The sequence below is a fragment of the Gasterosteus aculeatus genome, chromosome 14 (genome assembly GCF_964276395.1).
Source record: "Gasterosteus aculeatus chromosome 14, fGasAcu3.hap1.1, whole genome shotgun sequence".
Classification (NCBI taxonomy): domain Eukaryota; kingdom Metazoa; phylum Chordata; class Actinopteri; order Perciformes; family Gasterosteidae; genus Gasterosteus; species Gasterosteus aculeatus.
In genome coordinates this window covers 10,327,094-10,347,808 of record NC_135702.1, presented here as the reverse complement: position 1 = coordinate 10,347,808, position 20,715 = coordinate 10,327,094, and the positions used below count along the sequence as shown (strand labels likewise).

General features: G+C 44.5%; 1 protein-coding gene across 7 annotated transcripts in view; it reads right to left on the bottom strand.

Annotated features, from left to right (window-relative positions):
* ank1b (ankyrin 1, erythrocytic b) overlaps positions 1–20,419 on the bottom strand; it is a 59,914-nt gene extending 39,495 nt beyond the window's left edge. For all 7 annotated transcript variants that reach the window (XM_078088444.1, XM_078088445.1, XM_078088439.1 and 4 more), the window contains exon 1: positions 19,896–20,419. In XM_078088444.1, the coding sequence (XP_077944570.1) occupies positions 19,896–20,021 (126 nt within the window). In that variant the 5' untranslated portion in view covers positions 20,022–20,419. The remainder of the gene's footprint in view (positions 1–19,895) is intronic.
* Positions 20,420–20,715: the final 296 nt, after the last annotated feature.

The following is a 20,715-nucleotide window of genomic DNA, read 5'->3' as shown; positions in this document are numbered from 1 at the left end:
AACAGACCCACTGGAGCACACGCGCACACACACGCTGACAAATGACAAGATGACTAACACCTCATGCTCTCATAAAAAAACACACACTGCACGCAGAACATGAGCAGTTATATCAATATATAAGCTGTTAAATAAGCTGTTGTGAGCATGATTTCGTTCTGCATTGGTATGAACGACTTGTGGAATAAGTGTTCAAACGTTAAATATATTTCAATATCGAAGGACCCATTTTTCTGTCCAGGCTGCAGGCGACACGCAGGCAGACACACTATTGTTTCCTGTGAAGAGCAGTCGGGGAGATTTCTGAGCATCACAATCTCTGTCGTGACAGCGTCAGTGGGTCTTCTCCCACCGACGTCAATAGCACAGATACGCGTACTTATTGTAGCGACATGTCACCTGTCACTTCTCATCGGGAAATGAGTCCTCGTATCAATTCAAGTTGAGACTTCTTCTTCCGTTCCACACTCATCTCATCTCCTTCCGACTTGTGACTTTGAAGGTGCTATTAGGATTATTTTCTACTATTAAAACTACTACAACGACTACTACCCTGTAACACCACTGTAGAACTAGAACATGAACTGTAGTGTTCATGTTATTTAGTGTCAAATTTGCAAAAAGAGAAGAGGCTCAGTAGTAACATGTGCTTCAAATAAAGAGAAGCATTATACTGGTTTATGCGTTCTGCTGCCGTAGTGATATTGGTCCATTTTGTCACCACTAACAAAACAAATTCCTGGTGAATTGTGACGAATTCTGGCGGACGGCCAAATTGTAGATAAAAAGAAAATAGTGTCTGTTTCTCATGGTGATTATTAAGACAAAATACCTGTTCATGTGACCCCTAATATGAAGACAAGTCCCCCTTGTACAAACATGCGCACGCACGTGCACGCCGAATCCAAAAATAGCTTCATGGACTCCGCAGCATGTCAGCGTTGGCACTAACAGAGAGGCCGGCGGATCCCAATAAGGAACCCTCGTGGGTTTAAACAAAGACCCGCTTCTACCACCAAGAGAGATATTCTCAAGCCATCGCACACAAACACACATGAAAGAGGGAGCTCGCACACAACCTCACAATGCTGCGTCCCGCAGTGGAGGGTCGATTTTATGCACAAAAGCGCAATGATTTGCAGGCTCTGGCAGCGGGAAGCAGCGTGGTAGAAGCCTCGCAGTGCCCTGCCGTCAGGTTTATCTCACACGACACAAAAACACATGCATCTATATTAACAAACACCCGGGGTTGTATTTTAGGAAAGCTTTGTCTTACGAACCATTTTGCGATTTTTCAGAACCTGCAATGCTAATGTTTTTTTTTTTTGGTTACGTGATGTTCGTGTGTGTTAATGACATCATCCACCACAGATGCACAGATAGAGAGGAACCTCTTGAACCTCTTGAACCTATTGAAACCTTCAGAGTGCAGCAGAAGAACTCATTAAAAGTCGCCAAATCCATCACTTCTGCTTCTACACAGGACATTTCTTCTTTCCCACTTGGTTCCACATCTCTTCAATCCGTTCTCCAATTCCCTGTTTGGCCTGTAACTATAAATCCTTCACTTGGCAGGAATGCCCAGAGTTAATGAAAAAGGGTGTTCAGAATAATCATGATGAAACATCTGATCCGGACCATCGGTGGCGCTCTGCGGAGCTATTTCCACTCACCGCACCTTCAATCCTGAGACCCTGAGGCAAAGAACGGGAAGGATGTCACCCTGCAGAAATAAATCCCACTACAGTCAGAAATAAAACGCCTCATTCTGACCTGTGAACTTCATAACTTCCATCAGACAGAGATCAGCGTTGGCAGGGAAACGATACAGAAAAGAAATGATTGCTTTTTGACAAACAAAGCCAAGGAACATCTTGATTGTTGTACAGCAAAGTCATCAATAAGCAATGCCTGCTTTGTTGGTTTATTGCATTTACCGCCCTCTTGGATATGTAAACCATTTGAGCGTGCAGTACTTAAAGAGATCCACCGCGATGAACGATAGTGGCCTCGGTACACGAATGAGGTGATTTTACATCAAAGTGCAGATCATTTCAAAGTCTGTGCCCGGCAAGATGAAGTCAGAGCCCCGAAGATGAAAAATCAATCGGGTCCAAAAAGCTCCACAAAGTGGCAGTTGATCCGGTACTGATGGATGGATGGATGGCACGCCTGCGCGGGGAAAATAGGTGAAACAGGCGAAACGGCTGAAACAGGTGAAACCACGGACACGCGGCTATGTGCCGAATGAAAACACGTTTGTCACGAGAATTATTTTCTCTTATTTTCATACAAATCTAAACGTCAGACTTCATTAAGGGCGTTAAAGCAGTACGGCTTTTTGAAGCACTCCAGACTGTTCAAAGAAAGACTGTTTGCCTTTGATTCCTGTCTAACAAACAGTGAGACAATGAGCTTAGTCGACTGCACCGGTGCTTTGTGATAGGAGAGGTTCATTACCATGTCATGTGGTGTGATCCAAATCAGCAATAAACTTTACAGCTGTGAACTCGTGGCACTACATAATCATTATCATAATAACACTCCAGAAGGAATCCATAGTCCAGTATGTGCAAACCACCAACAATGAAGATACGTCCACGTCCAGGTTTGTGTGCTTTTTTTACACAATAAGAGCAAATAGCTAATAGCAAACATTGGGAGCTGAGAGTAAAACTAACACGTCGACGATGCCTTCAGATCAATGTCCACCACCTCGTCACGAGCCGATATACGGTGCATCTTAAAAGACTTTAGGACTGAATGGATGATTAAATGATTTTTGGGGATAATTATTTTTCGCAGCCCACTGAAAACTCTCTTCCCTCGTGAAACAATTATGAGACACATCAGAACGAGGATCTTCCTGTTGTCTCCTCCATCCCGGTGCTAAAACAGAGCCTCTGAAATATTTATAGCCCCTGTCAGGCCACTGCATCTGCAACCAATTACAATCAAAGCATACTTATATATATATATATATATGTGTGTGTGTAGAAACAAAGACATGCTCTGATACTTCGGACAATTATATGATGTGCAGGTTTACATTCTATCAAGTTTGACAAACAAATTTAATTCTAGTAACATACACAAGAACCTCTACAAAGGCACTTAAACAACAAAGGCAATATATTTACACACGTTATGCATGTACACGATTGATAAAAATATTAAAAGCGAGTGATTTTTGCTGGATTATGGCCTTTAGGGATAAAACGTGATACACATTATATAATGATTTGACATTGGGAGATTTGTTTGTATCATTATGATGTCATTTTTTCATGTGACAGGAATGACAATAAGTATGAACTTTCAACAATCCTCACCTACCTCTTTTAGCGTGAGCCAGCCCAAAGGAAACACTGTTACATGCTCTAAGATACATAATTCATTTTACTTCCATTTAACTTTCATAATCCACTATCGCTCCAGAATAATCCCCCAGACTGCAGATGTACTGCGCACACATGCGCAGGGAAGGAAATACAGTAGGCCCTGAACTCCTAAATTCACAAGAACTTCTCCATTTGCTCAGCGTCACGTCACGTCCTCTTGTTTCTTGTCATTTCTCTTTCACCCCTTTCCATCGCTCAAAGCACGGTGCTACCCCCCCCACCCCCCTCCCCTCCTCTCCCCCACTCTTCCTGCCTCATCTCCCTCTTTTCATAACCTTCCAACATTTATGAGCACTGCAGAGATACTATTGGCGAGGCGCGATGGGTAGAGCTTTCCCCTCAGAGTCCGTTCCTGACCTCATCTCTGAGCTGACGTTCTGGGCTCCACCTCCGTACAATTAACATTTAGATGTTCGCCATTAACTAGGTTCATTTTACTGATGTCCTGATCCATCCGGCCCTGACACTTCCTTAAGGTCTGCTCGGGCCATCTCCGGTTCTTCTAGGTCACAAGTCGTGGGACCCTAGTGAGTCAAGTTAACATCGACAAACCTCTTCCAAAACAGAAATGTGTGGAAACTGACAAGCCGCCGCTGACACGACCAAAAGTGACGCCACAGGAGCGTCAGGCGTAGGGCCGATGACCAAGCGTCTGTAATTGTGTACATTGAGCGAGGATGTGTGGTTGCATCAACACCAGACCCTGGAAATTGGATCTATCTGTTGGTCTAATTGGATTGTCGTTTGTTTGAAATGTCCCCATGACCTGTGCTTTTTCTGCTGTGACATCTGTGAGTATCTACACGCCGCAATGACAACAAACATTGTATCATTATAAAATGTACGCTTGGAGATACCAATACGAACCTTAGTTGCAGCATCACTCACTCAGCACAACTTCATCTTTTGTTTGGAAACAGCACATTCACATGAACCACAGCACGTAATCTAGAACATTTTTAGTTGAGGAATATTTTTTTCAGGTGCTTTCACGGTTCTCCTTATATCCAGTTCATGTCATAAGAGGCTGACATTCATTTATTTTTCTCGGAGTGGAGCCGTCTGCGATTGCCCAATCAGTGTTAGAAGAAAAGCTATAACTCCAGCGCCACATGATTCTGGAGTGGATCTCTGCTGTATCGGATGCAACTGACCTTATTAAACGTGTGCTGGCTCAAGAAATGTGTGCCTCTCACTTTGAACGGCTCATACGGTGCAAGAGGCCAGATTAGAAGCCTTTCAATGAAATGATGATCACTTATGTTCATTGGTTGCAAACAGCCAAGCTTCTAAACAGCATTCCACAAAGCAACGGGTGACGTCAAGATTTACTACGTCTCCTTCTCACATGCAGCCTCTTGTGCGTCACAAAAAGCCCCATGTTTGTGCAAAGCAAGTGCAACACAGAGATAAAAGGAGAGGAGACAGTAAATGACCTGGTAAAGACTCTCACACTGAGCTTGATTTGAAACTGGAGCATACACTGTTTGTTGCTTGTTTCTATCAGGAGTGGTGGTTGGTTCCGAACAGCAGAGGAACAACTGTGAAATCTCAGCTGAAGTGCTTTTCTTGTTTTGCCCAGTAAATGTGTTCATTTAGAAAATAACGATGTTGCATAGCATCTGAAAATGAGCTATATTGATACATTATTGAATATATTCCTTTAATGGATTGAATGCATTCAAGAAAGTAGAAGATGGGCGCAAACTAGTAGCTCGTACACGGTGCATTAAGACACTTTCTGCAAAGGAGGAAGAAGGGGATGGACACAAAAACAAAAACAGGGAGCCACCATGTCTGAAAGTCATGTGTGCATAACTAATGCAAAGTACTCAGCCATACTTGGTCAATGAATTCTTCCACATGGCCGAATCGACAATCACTATGACAGCAGTCAGCAAAAGGAGGAGCGAAGAAGAGTGATGGACAGAAAGGGGGAGAGAGAGACAGGAAGGGCAGACAGAGGAGACAGACGAGAGGAGCGTCGGGAAAAAAGGACACAGACGGCAACGATATAATGAAAGAGTGAGATTGAAACAAAGGAGCAGTCAAGGACGAGTGCGAAATAAGATTAAAAAAAAGAAAGATAAGAAGAAAAGACGAAGGTCATGTGAACAATGTCTGTAAATGCTGTTTAAACGCCAGAGTTTAAGAGTTTGGCTGTAGGTCGTGTTTGCAAGTCGCCAATTGGCAACGCATAAGGATCCGTTGCTTACCAGACACACCTAAATAGCACAGACACCTGAGATACCATGAGAACACCTGCTGGAGGTGTAAATGAAAATGAAAATGAAAATGGACAGAGGAAAGGGGAAAGCCATCTGCGAGAGAAGCCACGCGAGAGATAAGCGTCTCAGAGCAAATAATCCCGGACCGGGAGATCTCCTGTTTACTTATACTTATACTACTAGGTCATGCTCTGATGCTGGTGGAGATGTGGTGTTTTGAACCAGGGTCAGCAATTTCTGATAAGAGGAGACGAAGGGACGTTTGCATGGTCTGGTTTAAAGTCAACGGGTCGGCACATTATTGCCAACTGATCAAATCTGTCAAAGCAGTGATTCAGCCTTTAAATGTAGCTGGTTCCTCTTCCTCTGGTTCTTACTTTTTCCACTATCGACCAAATATAAATTGCAAGCACTCTTCCTCTTCCACACAACTTTACATTATTTTGAATTTGAAAGAGATTAATGTTTGATACCTCACAGCTCTGCTTTTTGCACGATTTAAAGAAAAAGATACACAGGTGATGAACACACAGAAAATCCAACCTGGCTGAGATAACAGCCTGTTAATAACAGACAAATGTACGCTGACCTTTCACATTAGGATACACATATTAAGAACGGTCATAACAATACAGACAGCTTTGTGTGGCTAAAAGTTCTACTAGCTAAAACTACTTACCAGCCCCAATAAAACATCCTAGTATTGACTGTTTGGATTGGGATTTAGGAACCATGGCATTAATAATGAAATCAGCTAATTCTTTCTTGGCTGACAAACTGATGTCTCTTTCTCTCTCCCTCTCTCACTCACTCACACACAATTAAAATCACTCTCATCCTCTGCACTACTGTCTCAGTGGACAACGTTTGTAACACGTTTCAGTACTGTCAGTTTATCACTCCACCCTCCCCCATCCAGCTGTCATCTGTTCATTTTGAGGCGATCTCAGACCAAGACCGAGGTCGTTGTCATCACACTTGTGCCAAATGATTGTAACTGGATATACTCTGTATAAGACAAATAATTATATATAATTATAACACAATGAGAGAGACTAACAGTTTGAACAGCATACGGTTACGTTTACAAAGTTCCATGACGACCACAGGTGTGCAATTTCTTATACAATATTTCTTATTTATATTCCTCCATCATTGTAAGAACTATCAGGCTGTGAAAAGTGTTGTCAAGCGCCACATCTGTAAACTTGATGTGAAACCCTTGACGCCTAAATGAGTCTGAAGAGTTGCACTCAGCACTCAACAGATAGGCCGTGGATATGAGCCTTACTCAATGTCTGGCAAGTAAAATAGATTACTCTGGTTATTTATACACATGCTTAATGTTCACCCTCTCTGCCTGCTAATTGCTAATGAGTCAGAACGAAAGGTTATTTGCTGTCATGCAATTAAACATTTGATTTGAGAAATGCATAATTTGGCAAGTACTTATAGAAAATATGTCACCTCAAATTAAATAAAGTATACGGACAAACAAAGCAACAACAACTCAAACAAATCCCACAACCTTCTTAAATACCAACAAGTTAGTCAACCACAAAACTCAGCGGGGAAGTCAACGTAAGGTCACCGCGGTGTGACTCAGCAGTCCACAGTTGGACGTTAGATGTCAAAGCATCTGTGATGGTCGGCCGGGTGGAGGAGGAGGAAGAGATGGGAGGGAGGCGGGAGGCTGCTGCCCCATCGTCACGCCGACTGACTGACTGACTACCAAATCACCCGTGTCATGAATCAGGACTGCAGAGAGCTCTGGACCTGACACACACTAACTCACAAGCGCACGCTGACACGCCCAAGACAACACACGCAGCGCTCGCTCCCTTGTATCCCCCAAAAATAGAAGCAGAATTTTGAAAGATTTCCCCATTTTTTTAATACACAAACACGCCGACCCCGCGCGCTCAAGTCAACACGCAGGCGTGGACGCCTGTGCTGCAAACAGGCGGTTTGCAGAAGAACGACATATGCTCCTCACTGCAGGATGTGAAGACTCCAGCAAACACGAGGATGCAGCTCAGTGACGGCGGCAACAGACCAGAATCAGGCCACCGGGCCTCTGCGCCAACGCGGTTTGTTAAAACGGACGTTCGTGGAAACGAGTTTGTCCTTCCCCTGTCGTTCACGCTCTTTCTCAGGCACAGATCCGGGGAGACGGGGGGGGGACAGATTGACACGACGACAGGAGACCGGAGGACTTCAAACCGGAGTGCCTGCCTGCTTGTCGAGCACCAGTTGGAGTTAACACGCGCGGTACGGATTCGCTGTGTTCACTGCATATCCATGCGTTTGCATATCTGTGCAAACAAGTGGCAGCTGCATTTTGTGCACACGGGCCGCTGGGCATGTGTGTGTCAGTGCCAGCGGGTCACCACTAATCACCCAGTGGGTGCAGAGTCACAGCAGTACGCCTCACGCTGCGAGAGGGATGGGTGCGCATGAGGTGCTGCTGGTGGATGAAGGGGGATTAAGTAAGAGCATAAATGTGTGATGAAGTAGAAGACAAGATCGCAGGGGGGCCGTGTGGGTGCCCGACCTCCTCTATGACTACTGCTGGTAAACATGTCAATGACACAGCAGTAGCATTAACAAAAGCAGTGTCATGCGCTGCTCTTTATATTCTTAATGCGCTGGACTCAAAGGTTCATTTTTTCTGTTTTCAAACACACAGTACAGTTTGGCAAATCCTCTCAACCTGCCACCGTAAGAGGAAATAGTATTATCCTCAGCCACAAATTCCTGTTGCCGCTCTGATGGGTTCCACGGGAGGGTGACCACGCCCCGAGGTCGGTCGATAAAGCCAACTCCTTATGATTCAGCCCTACAAAAGGGGGGCGTTTTAGCCCACCAGGAGCTATTCATCAAGGGGACAAGCTCCTGATAGCAGAGTCAGGCCTGAAGGTCCAGCAGGGTTTAACACATTCCAAGCTGCAGGCAGAAGCCTTGCCTATTGTCTAGATTAGAGAAGCAAGAGAGAGAGAGAGAGAGAGAGAGAGAGAGAGAGAGAGAGGATGAGTGAAGCCGAATCCGAACTCATTAACATTAAAAAAGGGCCCGTGGCCCGAAGCAGTCACTTGAACCATCACAGTGACACTGAAACACCAAAAATGTGAGATTTTTGAATCAACAAGAGCGCCTGGAAGAATCCATACCCCCCAAAAATGCCAACAAGACCACAAAACCAGCTTTTCATTCTCACCAATGCAACAATCCTAATACACCCAAATGAGAACATACTGTTTCCTCAGTGTACGGTGCAATACATTCACTAAAATGCATCATTGGGCTTCGTCAGAAACCCAAGCTGCGGAACAAGGATGCAGAGTTGGTAGCAGCACGTACAACACATGATGTCACAAAGAGAAGCCACTGAGCTCTCTCCGCAGCTCGCGCTATAATAAAACCCACGATGCACGAGGGAGAGCTAAAAATATGGGCTAGACAAGCTGACACACTGCATTTGCAAAGGAAGGCTGCGCTTCCTTCAGAGCACCGTCAATCATTTTCATCAGCTGTGACAGTGTGCGGCTGGTATTGTTTTCACCTTCCAAGTGTCTGCTCATGTGTGTGTGTGTGTGTGTGTGTGTGTGGCGGAAATCACAGGGATGCTGCACCTTGCCAGCTGTTTATTCATCGGACTGGTTTTGGACACATTTCGCTATCGCGTGCAACGTGAAAGATGCAGTCACGAAACAATACGGGCGTTCATTTAACTCTGAAGGGTTAGAAAGTGGGGAAGCGGCCTTTTAGCTACATCTCTTTAGCCTCCTGCCTGATTTGGTGTGCGATCCCACTGCAAGCTGTCTTCATTATTTGGTTCACTGCTTTTCTGCTGCACGACTTTCGTGGCTTCAGCGTCGGAGCAAACACAGACCACATAATTACCTCGCTTTGAGGACAATCTATGCACAAGGCATTCGCTTTCTACTTAATATTTCATGTCAGAGTAAAGAGGCTCCTACAATCATGTTTTAAGCACGAGATGTCGGACAGACTGGAGGAATGCTACAGCCGCATCATGCATCAACTCTGACTGATATTGCTTCAAATCTACACACACACTATAAACATCTACACTTAGCAGAGGCATTACCTGCTGTTTCTGTTCAGCAGTGGAGGAAGTACTGTCAACCCATTCCCATTGAGCCATTACAATGCCTGTATTACCACATTTACATGTCATTCTTACACGGGAGAGATTATTGTACTTTTTATGGCACAAGGCGCACACTTTGTGCCAGATGGGGAATACACAGCAACTACACACAGATAAAGATAACGCGCTGTGTTTACAATGCCACCTCATTTACCGAGAGCGGTTTCCTCTCTGTTTCCTGCGGGCGATGGCATTGATAGTGCAATCAATCACCTTGGACGTGTGCCGTGTGTCGAGGAGCTCGGTGACCTGAATTCTGATGAAGAAGAGCAAACCTCGACTGGCTGAGCTGTGGGATTGAGGGGATGTGTTTAACGTGTATGCATAAGTGCATAATAGACAGTGGGTGATTTGTCCCCTCACCTTGAACCCCCCCACTCCCGCCACACACACCTTAGAACAGCTGAGTCAGACTCTCCCTCCGCCGTTACAATCGGGCCACGATTTTTTGGGCTATTTTTTATTTTTGTCTCTGGCTTCCTTGTTTGGATGGTGCAGTTTGTGCTGGTAAAGGTGGATTTTGTGTGATGCTGCGATGGTCCTGCTGCCGTGTGATATGTAACAGCAAGCAAGCAAGAAGTAAATAGAGGAGAGGATGTCAGGACAGGGATAATTATCCAGGGAAGACACAAAACTCTTTATTATCCCCTTTTTACTGGTGCGTCATTAAGTCCCTCTTCGGTTCAGCGATTCTTTTACGAAAACATCCACCTTCCCTACTCTGTGCCTCCAGACGGCTGTAATGTTTCCATCTGTTCCTGTGTTCCCGCTAACCGAATACTGTCAAAATGCCAGAAAACATTTCATGACTCACAGGCTCGTGCTAAAATGTATTTACAATACCCATCCTATCTGCGTCTAGACTTCTAATGGATGGTTTGTTTACTGGATTTGTTGTATCACAGCAAACGAATATCGCTCGTGCATGAGAACGGGAGCATAAGAGAAAATCACTATGATCTGATCTGTGTTGTGGAATGTTTATACCCCCTTAGTTTCTCAAATAGCCCGTATCATCGTTGGATCAATTAGCTGCGGTCAGTAGCATCACGGCATTAGGGAAGTGAGGGGAGGTGGAAGGATAGAGGACAGCGAGGGGGGGGGGGGGGGGGGTTTCAGCGAGAGAAATCTCCGTTAATGAGGCTCAATCTGCGTGCCGAGCAGCACGTTGCCATCTGGTCTGGTGTGGAGGACCAGCATCACTGAGCAGTGCATGACGGCACCGCGGACAAAGCACACACTGCCGCATATTACAGACACACACTGGTAAAAGGACACTGACTGCTGTAGCATTAGAGATATTTTATTGGGCATTTTAGACTTTTCTATACACACTTTTAGGTGACATGTCGGTTAGCATCTGACAGAGAAACCACAGCGCTTCAATGCTGTCGGCGTCGTGTTGTCATATAAAGTGAGGCGGAGATTGCAGAGACAAAGCTTTTGAAATGGTTTTGGAGCAATGGTTTAGAGAAAGGCTACAGGCGGTGCATGGAGTCTTTTCTATTCATTTTCTGGGCTCCTTCTTTGCAGTCATGCACACTTTTTGAGGAGATGCTTGGACATTTACTGGAACTTTCAAACTACATGTCCTGGCTTTCATCAGCAGATTAGGTTTTCTCAGTACTCAGCATGCAGCATGTCGAACACCCTCCTATCCAACAGGAAACTTTCCAAATTTGAATGGCTCTAAATAGGATATGATGATGAGCAATGGAAATATAACAGAGTAGAAACCCAGTGGGCCGCACTGTGATCACTTGTACTGACGGCAGACGTTCAGGGCCAAACAGTATAATATATCACAAAGTGTGTAGAACATTCATTTTTTCATAATTTCTTGTAATTGTTATTCCCCCACATTTAATTGTTGCATTGATGTATTGCAGTGAATATGCACTGGCCTCATGATCCAATTCAGCTGTAAACCGTTTTGTTTCTCAATGAATCTCGGTGATTTTGGGTGTATCACATCCTCAGTTTTCTAAATAAATGCACGTGACTGATGTTTTTTGTCAATGCATTCTAAAAAATCTAAACACCCTTTTCATTTTTTGAATTACTATCAGGAATCAGACTTAAATACACCTTTAAATGACTGTGACTAACCTCAGTACATATGTTTTTAAATAATCTACCAAAAAAACAGCTCTCAGGCACTTCCCGAACCCCCCATGGCATAAAGTACCTCGCGGCTAGCAGACATCTCCCAAACTAATCTCCCAAATAAGCTGAAATGAAACCAAAACCCTGATTATGATTGATCTTCCAGAGAACAGTACAGTATTCTTTTCATACCACAGCTTTCTTTGAATCTTGGACAGCCTGCAGCACCGTATTGAAACACAGTAGACTTGCAACCAACAGCAATATTTGGATACCTAGTTTAAGAAGAAAAGGAGTTCAAGCTGTTCAAGATAGCCCCTGATTATGATTGATCTTCCAGAGAACACCATAACCAAGTAATATAATTACCCAAACACAACAGTGTTAGCCAGCTTTAACTGCAAGCAGTTATGTTGTCAGAGAAGTTACTGTAGGAAAATAACGTCAGTAAAGATCTCATGGATTCTGTAGATTAATACACGTAATCCAGGCAACAGTATGTTTCTTTCAAAATGTACAGCATTTTCTGTTGCTTATTGTTGGTAAATAGACAACATTTTTTATCAGAGCTGTGAAGAGTTTTACTTGACACACTGAGGCTTTTCCAGAAATGATGTGCTCCTTGCCTGCTCGTTAATGAGACGGGATCAATGTACGGTAAAGAAAGATGGAGGGGAAAAAAAGGAGCGGAAGCAATAATGGCCCGATTCAGAGACATATATCAGCAACAAGCAAAGAAATAGAGCGATTACTAGCAGGGAAAAGTGCTGAGGGCGTTGATGAGAGAACAGCGGCTTCCCTTTCCCTCCGACCACCGAGAGTTTAAAATTGAATCAGCAATGAACTATTTATACAAGTGCAAAGAGCATTTTCCAAGTCGATGCGTCTGTACAGTTCACAGCAGACACGGTGCAGCGGGACAGCAGCCCCCTTTGATTTCTCTCTTCTAATTTTTTTTTACATGTCAAGAACATAATGGCAAATTCAGGGCCAGTAAGCACGGATCACACCCGCTGGGGGAGGGAGTGTGAGGAAGTTTCAAGTGATATCAGCGAATGAATGGCAGCCGGTCCGGACTGGACTGTTTATTTTAAACAATTGTGACATTTTCAGAAGTTACACGACTTGCAAACCAAATGTTCACAAACATATTCCTCTTTTACACAATGATGTTATATATATGTGCGTGTGTGTGTGTGTGTGTGTGTGTGTGTGAGTGTGAGACCTGTCCACCAGCATGGATCGGTTACTGAGTGATGAGCCTGAAGAGACAGGAGCTGTTGAATCTGCCATCAAGCGACGATCCCAGTGATGCATGACACCCTTTCCCATTGTACAGCCACACACACGCACACATGCATTCAGACACACACAAAAGCAATTAAACCATCTACACACATGCAGTGTCTCAGTCGGTGAAACAAAGGGCACTGTACCTGTCAAAGAGCACTTACTTCCATTGCGTCAATTAATTCGCATTTTTCAATCATAGCTTTTCGGTCCCCAAGCGTCATATTTTCTGCTGCATGAGGACGTCATGAATACCTGAATGTAAGTTATAATAAAAAAATGATGCTGCTTGATTTTTATTAATAAGCATACCTCCACACATTTCTGAATTGCGGGTTCTCACAGCCTTTGTAAAAAAAAGAAGCTAATAATCCAACAACAAAATAATGAATTGAACCCAACCCAAATTGAACAATAAAAGGATCACATAATTATTGTATGGGTGTGCCAATGCAAACTTAGTGTTCATCAACAATTTGTTCTCTGCCGAAAATCCCTACATTTTTAAACACTTCAAAGATTATACAATCTTAACTGAAGTGAAGTTAAGAGTGAAACATCCTTTCACCTGGCATAAACTAAAACATTCAAGTCATTCAAAATCATTTTACTTCAATAGATACATTTTATATCCTTAGTATCCTATTTGATAAATCGTCGATTTTTGATCATGTATCGTTACCATTATCCAGCACAAATATTGCCATTTGTTTTTAGGCTAGCAGAGACCAGTGATGGAATGAGGGTGTGCCTGATAGCGGCTGCTTTTAGTGGGTTCCTGGGGGCCACATGATCCATGTAGACCTTGAGGAGCACTAATTTCATTACATAAAGCCCAGCTCCTTCTCTATGTGTGTGTGCTCTCCTTGCAGGCGTATCAGTGTGTGTGCCAGTCCGTATCACTTTCACCCTCCCTCTAATTATTCTGAGGAATTAACGGCCCCTAGATACTGATTTAGCTAATCACCTGTGAAAAGTCCACTCAGTGCCAGGTATATGCTGTATGCACATGCAGGTCAGTGGTCGGGATGTAAAGGTTTCTGTGTTCATGCTGAACTGTCCTCGTGTGAAGGGGTCCTGGTTCAGCGCATCAAGACAAATCTCAGGAGGAAAAAAAGCACGGAACACAATCACTGTGGTTTTTTTTTACCTTCAGAGGCACTGCGATTTGAAAGAAAACTCAGCATCAACATAAATATGCCAACCTGCACAGCACACTCAGGCTGTGGCTAAAAGGACACGCTTTTTTTTTTCCTCACTTCAGCATTTCCCCTCAATCCCGTCTAGCAGGTTTGCTCTCGCGACGGCCACCGAGACATACTTCATCACCCCACCGCGGCGACGATCAGTCACTTCAGATCACCTGCTTGCTGACCCCAGGGTCACAATAACCTTCTCCAAAAGATTTACAGGTGTTACTCCTGCCTGTGTGCGTGCCAGAGCTCCGCGATGGTTGGCCTTGCTACCAGTGGTGATGGATTCTCTGACTAATACGTACAGGCTGGTAGATGAGCTGGTAGATGAGCTGTGACGCTTGAGGAACCTAATGACTGCGCATTGACCCAAACGGACACGTCGGCACAGCGACTCTGACTTTGATTTTAGCCTCATATCTGCATCATGGTTTGAGTTTAAAAAGGGTGCAGTTTATGTCCCAAGCTTGGAAAGATATATAAATTAACCGTGTATGCTCGTGGAATTAACCTATTCATTTAAATAACTTTCAAGTCAGGATTCAACGAGATAAGATTAGATTTCTTTGTACATACACAATGACCACAAATGTACCAGATCTGCAAGTAGAAGCAGCCAGAAAACCAAAAAACGACTTGTATATCTATCAAAGGTCCAGGATCTAAAACTACTTTGATCTCCAGATCAAAATGTGTGTCAGAGTCGAGTCCTAGATAAGCCCTCAGAGAGGCCTGATAAATATCGGCCACCGTGCTTCTATTCTGGAATCTTCCCGCGTTGTTTGAGCAGGTACGGCTCCGGGGAGACATCGGATACAGTATGAGCAGGTGCTCAGCGAGTGCACAGCAGTGGTGTGCACATAGACGGGTAACTCCTATAGACAGCGTAATCCTTATGGGCTGGCAGGTAAATATAGTCTGCGTGTGAGTGCTGCTCTTCTCTGCTTGACCTTGGCTCAACCTCCCCCTGCTTTTTCCTCCGAGGGGATGGAGATGGACTTGCCCCAAACTATTATGTTACCTAATGCTGTTGTCTGCCCCCAAAAAACATGTGTAGAGTGTATTCTATTGACCGGGACATTTATAAAGAGAATGAATGAGTACACAAAAACAGACTCATGCACGTCTACACGCACGAAAACACACGCACAGGAGGGCCGTCTTCCAAAAAGACCGACATATCTGACACATTAGGCTCTTGGATTCTAGGACACGTCCTTAAGAACCCTCACTCTCGTGGGAGCGAATAAAGATACTTCAATTCTTCTCCCTAACCACTGAAAAAGGGAATCAAAGTATTCTTTTCATACCACAGCTTTCTTTGAATCTTGGACAGCCTACAGCACCGTATTGAAACACAGTAGACTTGCAACCAACAGCAATATTTGGATACCTAGTTTAAGAAGAAAAGGAGTTCAAGCTGTTAAAGATAGCCGCTGAGCAGAAGGTGATACAAGTATTTTACTGCCGTGGTCCTGTGGTACCAAAAAGCACATAAACCGATGGCAATAACACAAACTATCTAGATGTTCTTTTACTTTGCACCCAAAGATTTAATAACAGAAGATTGTTTTCCCCTTGTCTCCAACATATTTGGAATCATATATGCATGCAGGTGATACCTGTTATTTAATAAGTTTGGCATTAATCAAAATGCTTGCCCTCTTGTCCCATGTGTTGTGTTGTGTGGGGACAAAAGTTGCCAGAGAAGCAAAGAAGAAAGAGTAAGACAGTGGAGGGTTTCGGCTAATTAGGGTTTGGGATCCATGAGGTTACATAAAAGTGGAATAAGATACCCTGAAGCCAAGCAATTGCACTCATACAAACCGCATGTGCACGCACAAAAACACGTGTTGTGACCACAAGCACGATCACAAAAAGCACACACTGTCCATTAGCAGATCTTTGGATCCATTGTAATAAGTGCAGGCCTGCAGGAAACAGCAAAATGCACGGAGCAAAGGAGCCTCATTCTGAGGCACTTCAATACAAGGTTTCATGTCCCAGATCAGTCTATCCCATCGGCTACAGAGAACAAGGAGTGAACGCAAACAATGACACGTGAAACTTGGAGGATGACCGAGCCTTTTCCTGTATGTCGTTCACATTATTCCATTCCATTAGATGTTATCAATAGTTTTATTCACAGACCACAGACCTGTAAAAAGCATTGCAGCATGCAAATCACATTTACAAGCCCGTTGCTGCGATTCGTAAGAGCAAATTTTCACCAGCATTTATGAAGGGCAAACTTTAAATGAAGGTTAATTCGTAGTAGATGAAACATTAAAGGAATCACCTTCTCCCTTTTATAAGGAGTTGGACATCACTTTCACCATTTAAAATGACGAATGCTGCCTGCGGTAGATTCTATCAGCTACCACTTATTAATGAGTGACTTGATAACAGGGATAACAGGGTCTGGTTAAAGTGCTCGGGGTCCGTGTTCAGCCAGATATCATTTGTGAGGAGAGAAGCTTCACATCGTTCCACCCAGTTGCATCTTTCTGCAGTCACAACCACTATGAGAGTCATACTTCTTCTCTCTGGCCGACAGGTGGCATTCTGCAGTCCATCTCATATTAATCGTCTGTGGATGAATTAACTTGTACTTTTGTACGTCACATCGCCCCCGCTGCCAGCAGATACCCAACGGCAATACATAGAACGATAAATCAGCGGCATTCATTGGACTGATGTTACTAGTGACTAGTAAACGTACACTAGTGATCAATAATGTGTAGTCAGAAAGTGACCTATAGTGGTCGCGCTGCAGCCAGTGACACCTACCGTCAAACGCCACAGTTTGACGGATTCCACACATGGCACAATGCATTACGAAGGCCTTGATTCGGTAATGAGCAAATCATACTTTTTTTTTGTTCTGATAAGGAAATGAGGTTTAGGTTACGTTTAGGTAAGTATTATATTTTCGCACAAATGTACCCACCATTAGGAAGATAAAGTAGATGACAAAGGTGGTTGATCGGCTCCAAACCTTAACCGGCGGTGTTAGCAGATTGCCACTGCCCTTTCTTTTCAGTTCCCCTAACTGCATTACACAGTCCATCCAAAGATATGATGGGATCTCTGTTGGCACTTCACTGAATGACCTTTGTGCCAAGGGAGGAGAACCGGGAAAGAGCGATGCCATGCTGCCGAGTGTGATTTACATCGAATAGAGACAATTAACGTTCCCAGAACATTAAGACCTGCCTGGGCCTCATCTCTGCCTCTCCACCTCTGTAACTCACTTCCTCACACGTTTCTGGGAGCACAGCAACAATCAACTTTTCCGAATTCTGAGAGTGATACGCAGAGAACGGAGGCATAAAGTGGAAAGGTTGATGATTGGGGTGAGAGCGAGGGAGATGGGCCGCTAAGGCAGAAGCAGTGAAGCAAAGATGGGTCTGTTTTTCCAACAAACTCTTCCTCATCTGTGCCTTAAGCTGTGGAATCAAAAGATAAAAAAATACAGCCATTTAACACCGAGAGTCTACATAATACATAATATTAATAATGACACAGACGGATGCATGTTTTTACTGATTTATGCTTGAAAGTCAAATGAGAACCGTACAGTACTGCATGTAGCGGGAGCTAATTTGTTTGGGCCACGTACACGCACCAAAGGGCACAGGGGAAGCTGTTGCTATACAGGTGCATATTTTACACTAAAGTAAGGCCAAGGAAAAATAAGCCATTTGAGATGGTGAGTTGTTAAGAATGAAATCACCATTAACGAAACTGTGATTGACTTTTGGACGGTAAAATGAACCTTGGGAGGAACATTAACAGCGTAAAGATCAGTGAAGCAAACAAGCTGCGTGCAGTAACAAAGCCGCCTTGAAATGAATATCGATCAGTTGGTATAACTGAAGATGAAAATAGCATTAATATTTGTAACCCTGATCCGTCCGGTCACCATCTTGCTTGCTAGCCTCAATGGGTGAATACAACCAACAATTAAAAAAGCAATATAGTACAGCAGCACATCTCTCTGCTCAACACAGCATCTCCATGGCAACCGCCCATGATGTCGTCATTTGCGAAGACCATATCTCAGGAATTGATAGTAAATCATGCCATCCGTCCATTCCTCATGATAAGGCAATTTTAACATTAAGTTCACAAGACTAGAGCCGAGCTTCCTTGATTTAAATATAGCACTGTTCCCCCGATTCCTGGTCGGTGCACCGCGGCCCCCAACACCACTCGGGGTTCACAAACCTGTGCTAACAAAATAAAAAACTATTACTTAACAATGATACAAAACAGACAGAAAAATGACAATTTCAATTCATGTTCATCTAAAAAAAAAAGACAATACCAATACAAGTATGCTAAGAGGGATACCAATATCAACAAAGTAATCCGTGGAGTTTCGTCTTTTCTTTTTTCCACTTTGTTTGATAGCAATTAAACATTCAGTAAAATAAAGCCACCACCTTCTTCACTTTAACAGGTGCCACAGTAGAGTATCATTGCCATACTTCCAAACACAAAGTATACGAAATCCATGACCCTCCAAGCTCTGTCTCCAGATTTCATGAAGAAAATATATTTTCTTTCAGACATTTACTTTCAAAAGATACCATTCTCTTCATTTTTCATCTAACGAGTACCATAAAATAATGATAATTTCAGGGACGCCAAGCATGGGCGCCAAAGCCCCAATAAGACCGACACCTAAAGGCACAACCCGAGTGGGAGAGCGCGGGGCAGAAGTGAGATGGAAGCGTGGATGAGAAAGAAATCCCACAGGATGATTTTGTGACAATACATTTAAATGTTAATCCTCCACACAACAAATATTAGGAGCCACAAATAGGAAATCATTAGCTTGGGATTATTAATGGGAGACAATAGATGAAGAATGTGCCACCCAAAAAAAGATGGGTTGAAATTGTTGTCTATTATTAGAGTGTACCTCCATCTTCCCCCTCCATTTTACATCTTCCCCAATGAAAAAAACAAACCTGTGGTATAAGGGGTGGGGGTGGGAGGGGGGGCACCGAATCTAAGACCAACACAGACTCGTCGAAGAAGAGCGCACGCAGAGACTGTTCACGGTGATGGGACTGCATACAAATGCATGTCAGTGCAGTGCATTGAACTTGCATCGCATTAATATGAATGCGCTGCACCCATGTAAGAATCCCCACCCCAAAAAAATGCTTGTGAAAAGAAAACTGACATTGACACTACCTGCAATTTATCCAACAGCCTCTACTGCTGCCGACCACTATCAACCTTCCCCCGAGGCTACACACACTGGTTAGCCTACACACACAGATACCAGCTGATGCTGCAACACCGACTGGGTAATTACACATGTGTATCTGCATCCTCACCAATCTTGAACAATAGATGAAGAGAGAGACAGAGAGAGAGAGAGAGAGAGAGAGAGAGAGAGAGAGATCGAGAAAGGCAGGCACAGGGGGGAAGATGGATGTAAGATCACCGTCACCTCCCCTGTCTCCTGAGACAACACGCCGTGTACCTTGCGCCTGCGATCCCTGGAGCGGTTCCTCTTCTTGATCTTCTCCTCCTCCTTCTCCCTCTGCTCCTGGGCGGCGGCCTCTGCGAGGTCCTTGGTCTTACGGAGCTGCTTGGCGGCTTGCGCCATGGTGCCGCCGCTGCTGCTGCTGCCGCTGCCGCTTCTGCTGTTGCTCTAGTCGGCGTTTCTCCAGCCCGGATCCCCCTCCCCTCCTCCCCTCCCTCCTCTTCCCTTTTGCACAGCCACCGGTGTTTTCTCTGCTCGCGTCCCTAGGTCCCCCGAGCCCCGTCACTTACTACCTCCTCTCTGGTGGCCGCCACGACATGTGTGCGTATGAGGCAGTCAGCGGAGACGTCTGCGTCCCGGTATCTGTGTGTGTGTGTGTGTGATGCTGATGCCAAGGCGGCCACAGAGAACAGCCTCCAGCAGCCACAAAAAGGAAGGATGCTACAGCTAGTGGTGCTGATGCTGCTGCCTGTGCCGCGGCTGCTACTCATCCAGTCAGCTTGCACTGCGCTGAATTGCCTCCCCTCCCCCCTTATTTCTCTCCCACCTATCTCCCCTCTCTCCTCTCTCCTCCCTCTGCCATCACAGACCAGTCACGCAGTCCTGTGTTCAGCGCGGTGGGGATCCTGCTGCAGAGCTCCCCCTTTTTATCCGTCAAATGTCGCAACATGGTGCCATACATTAGCCCACTCCCCTCTTATTTTAGAGTGAGGAGCAGACGGGGAAAACCATCAACAACATGAACGCTTCATAAAAACTGCATGTACTCTCCCTCCCCCTTTCATTCCACCACTCTCCCTCTTTCCATCTCATCAGG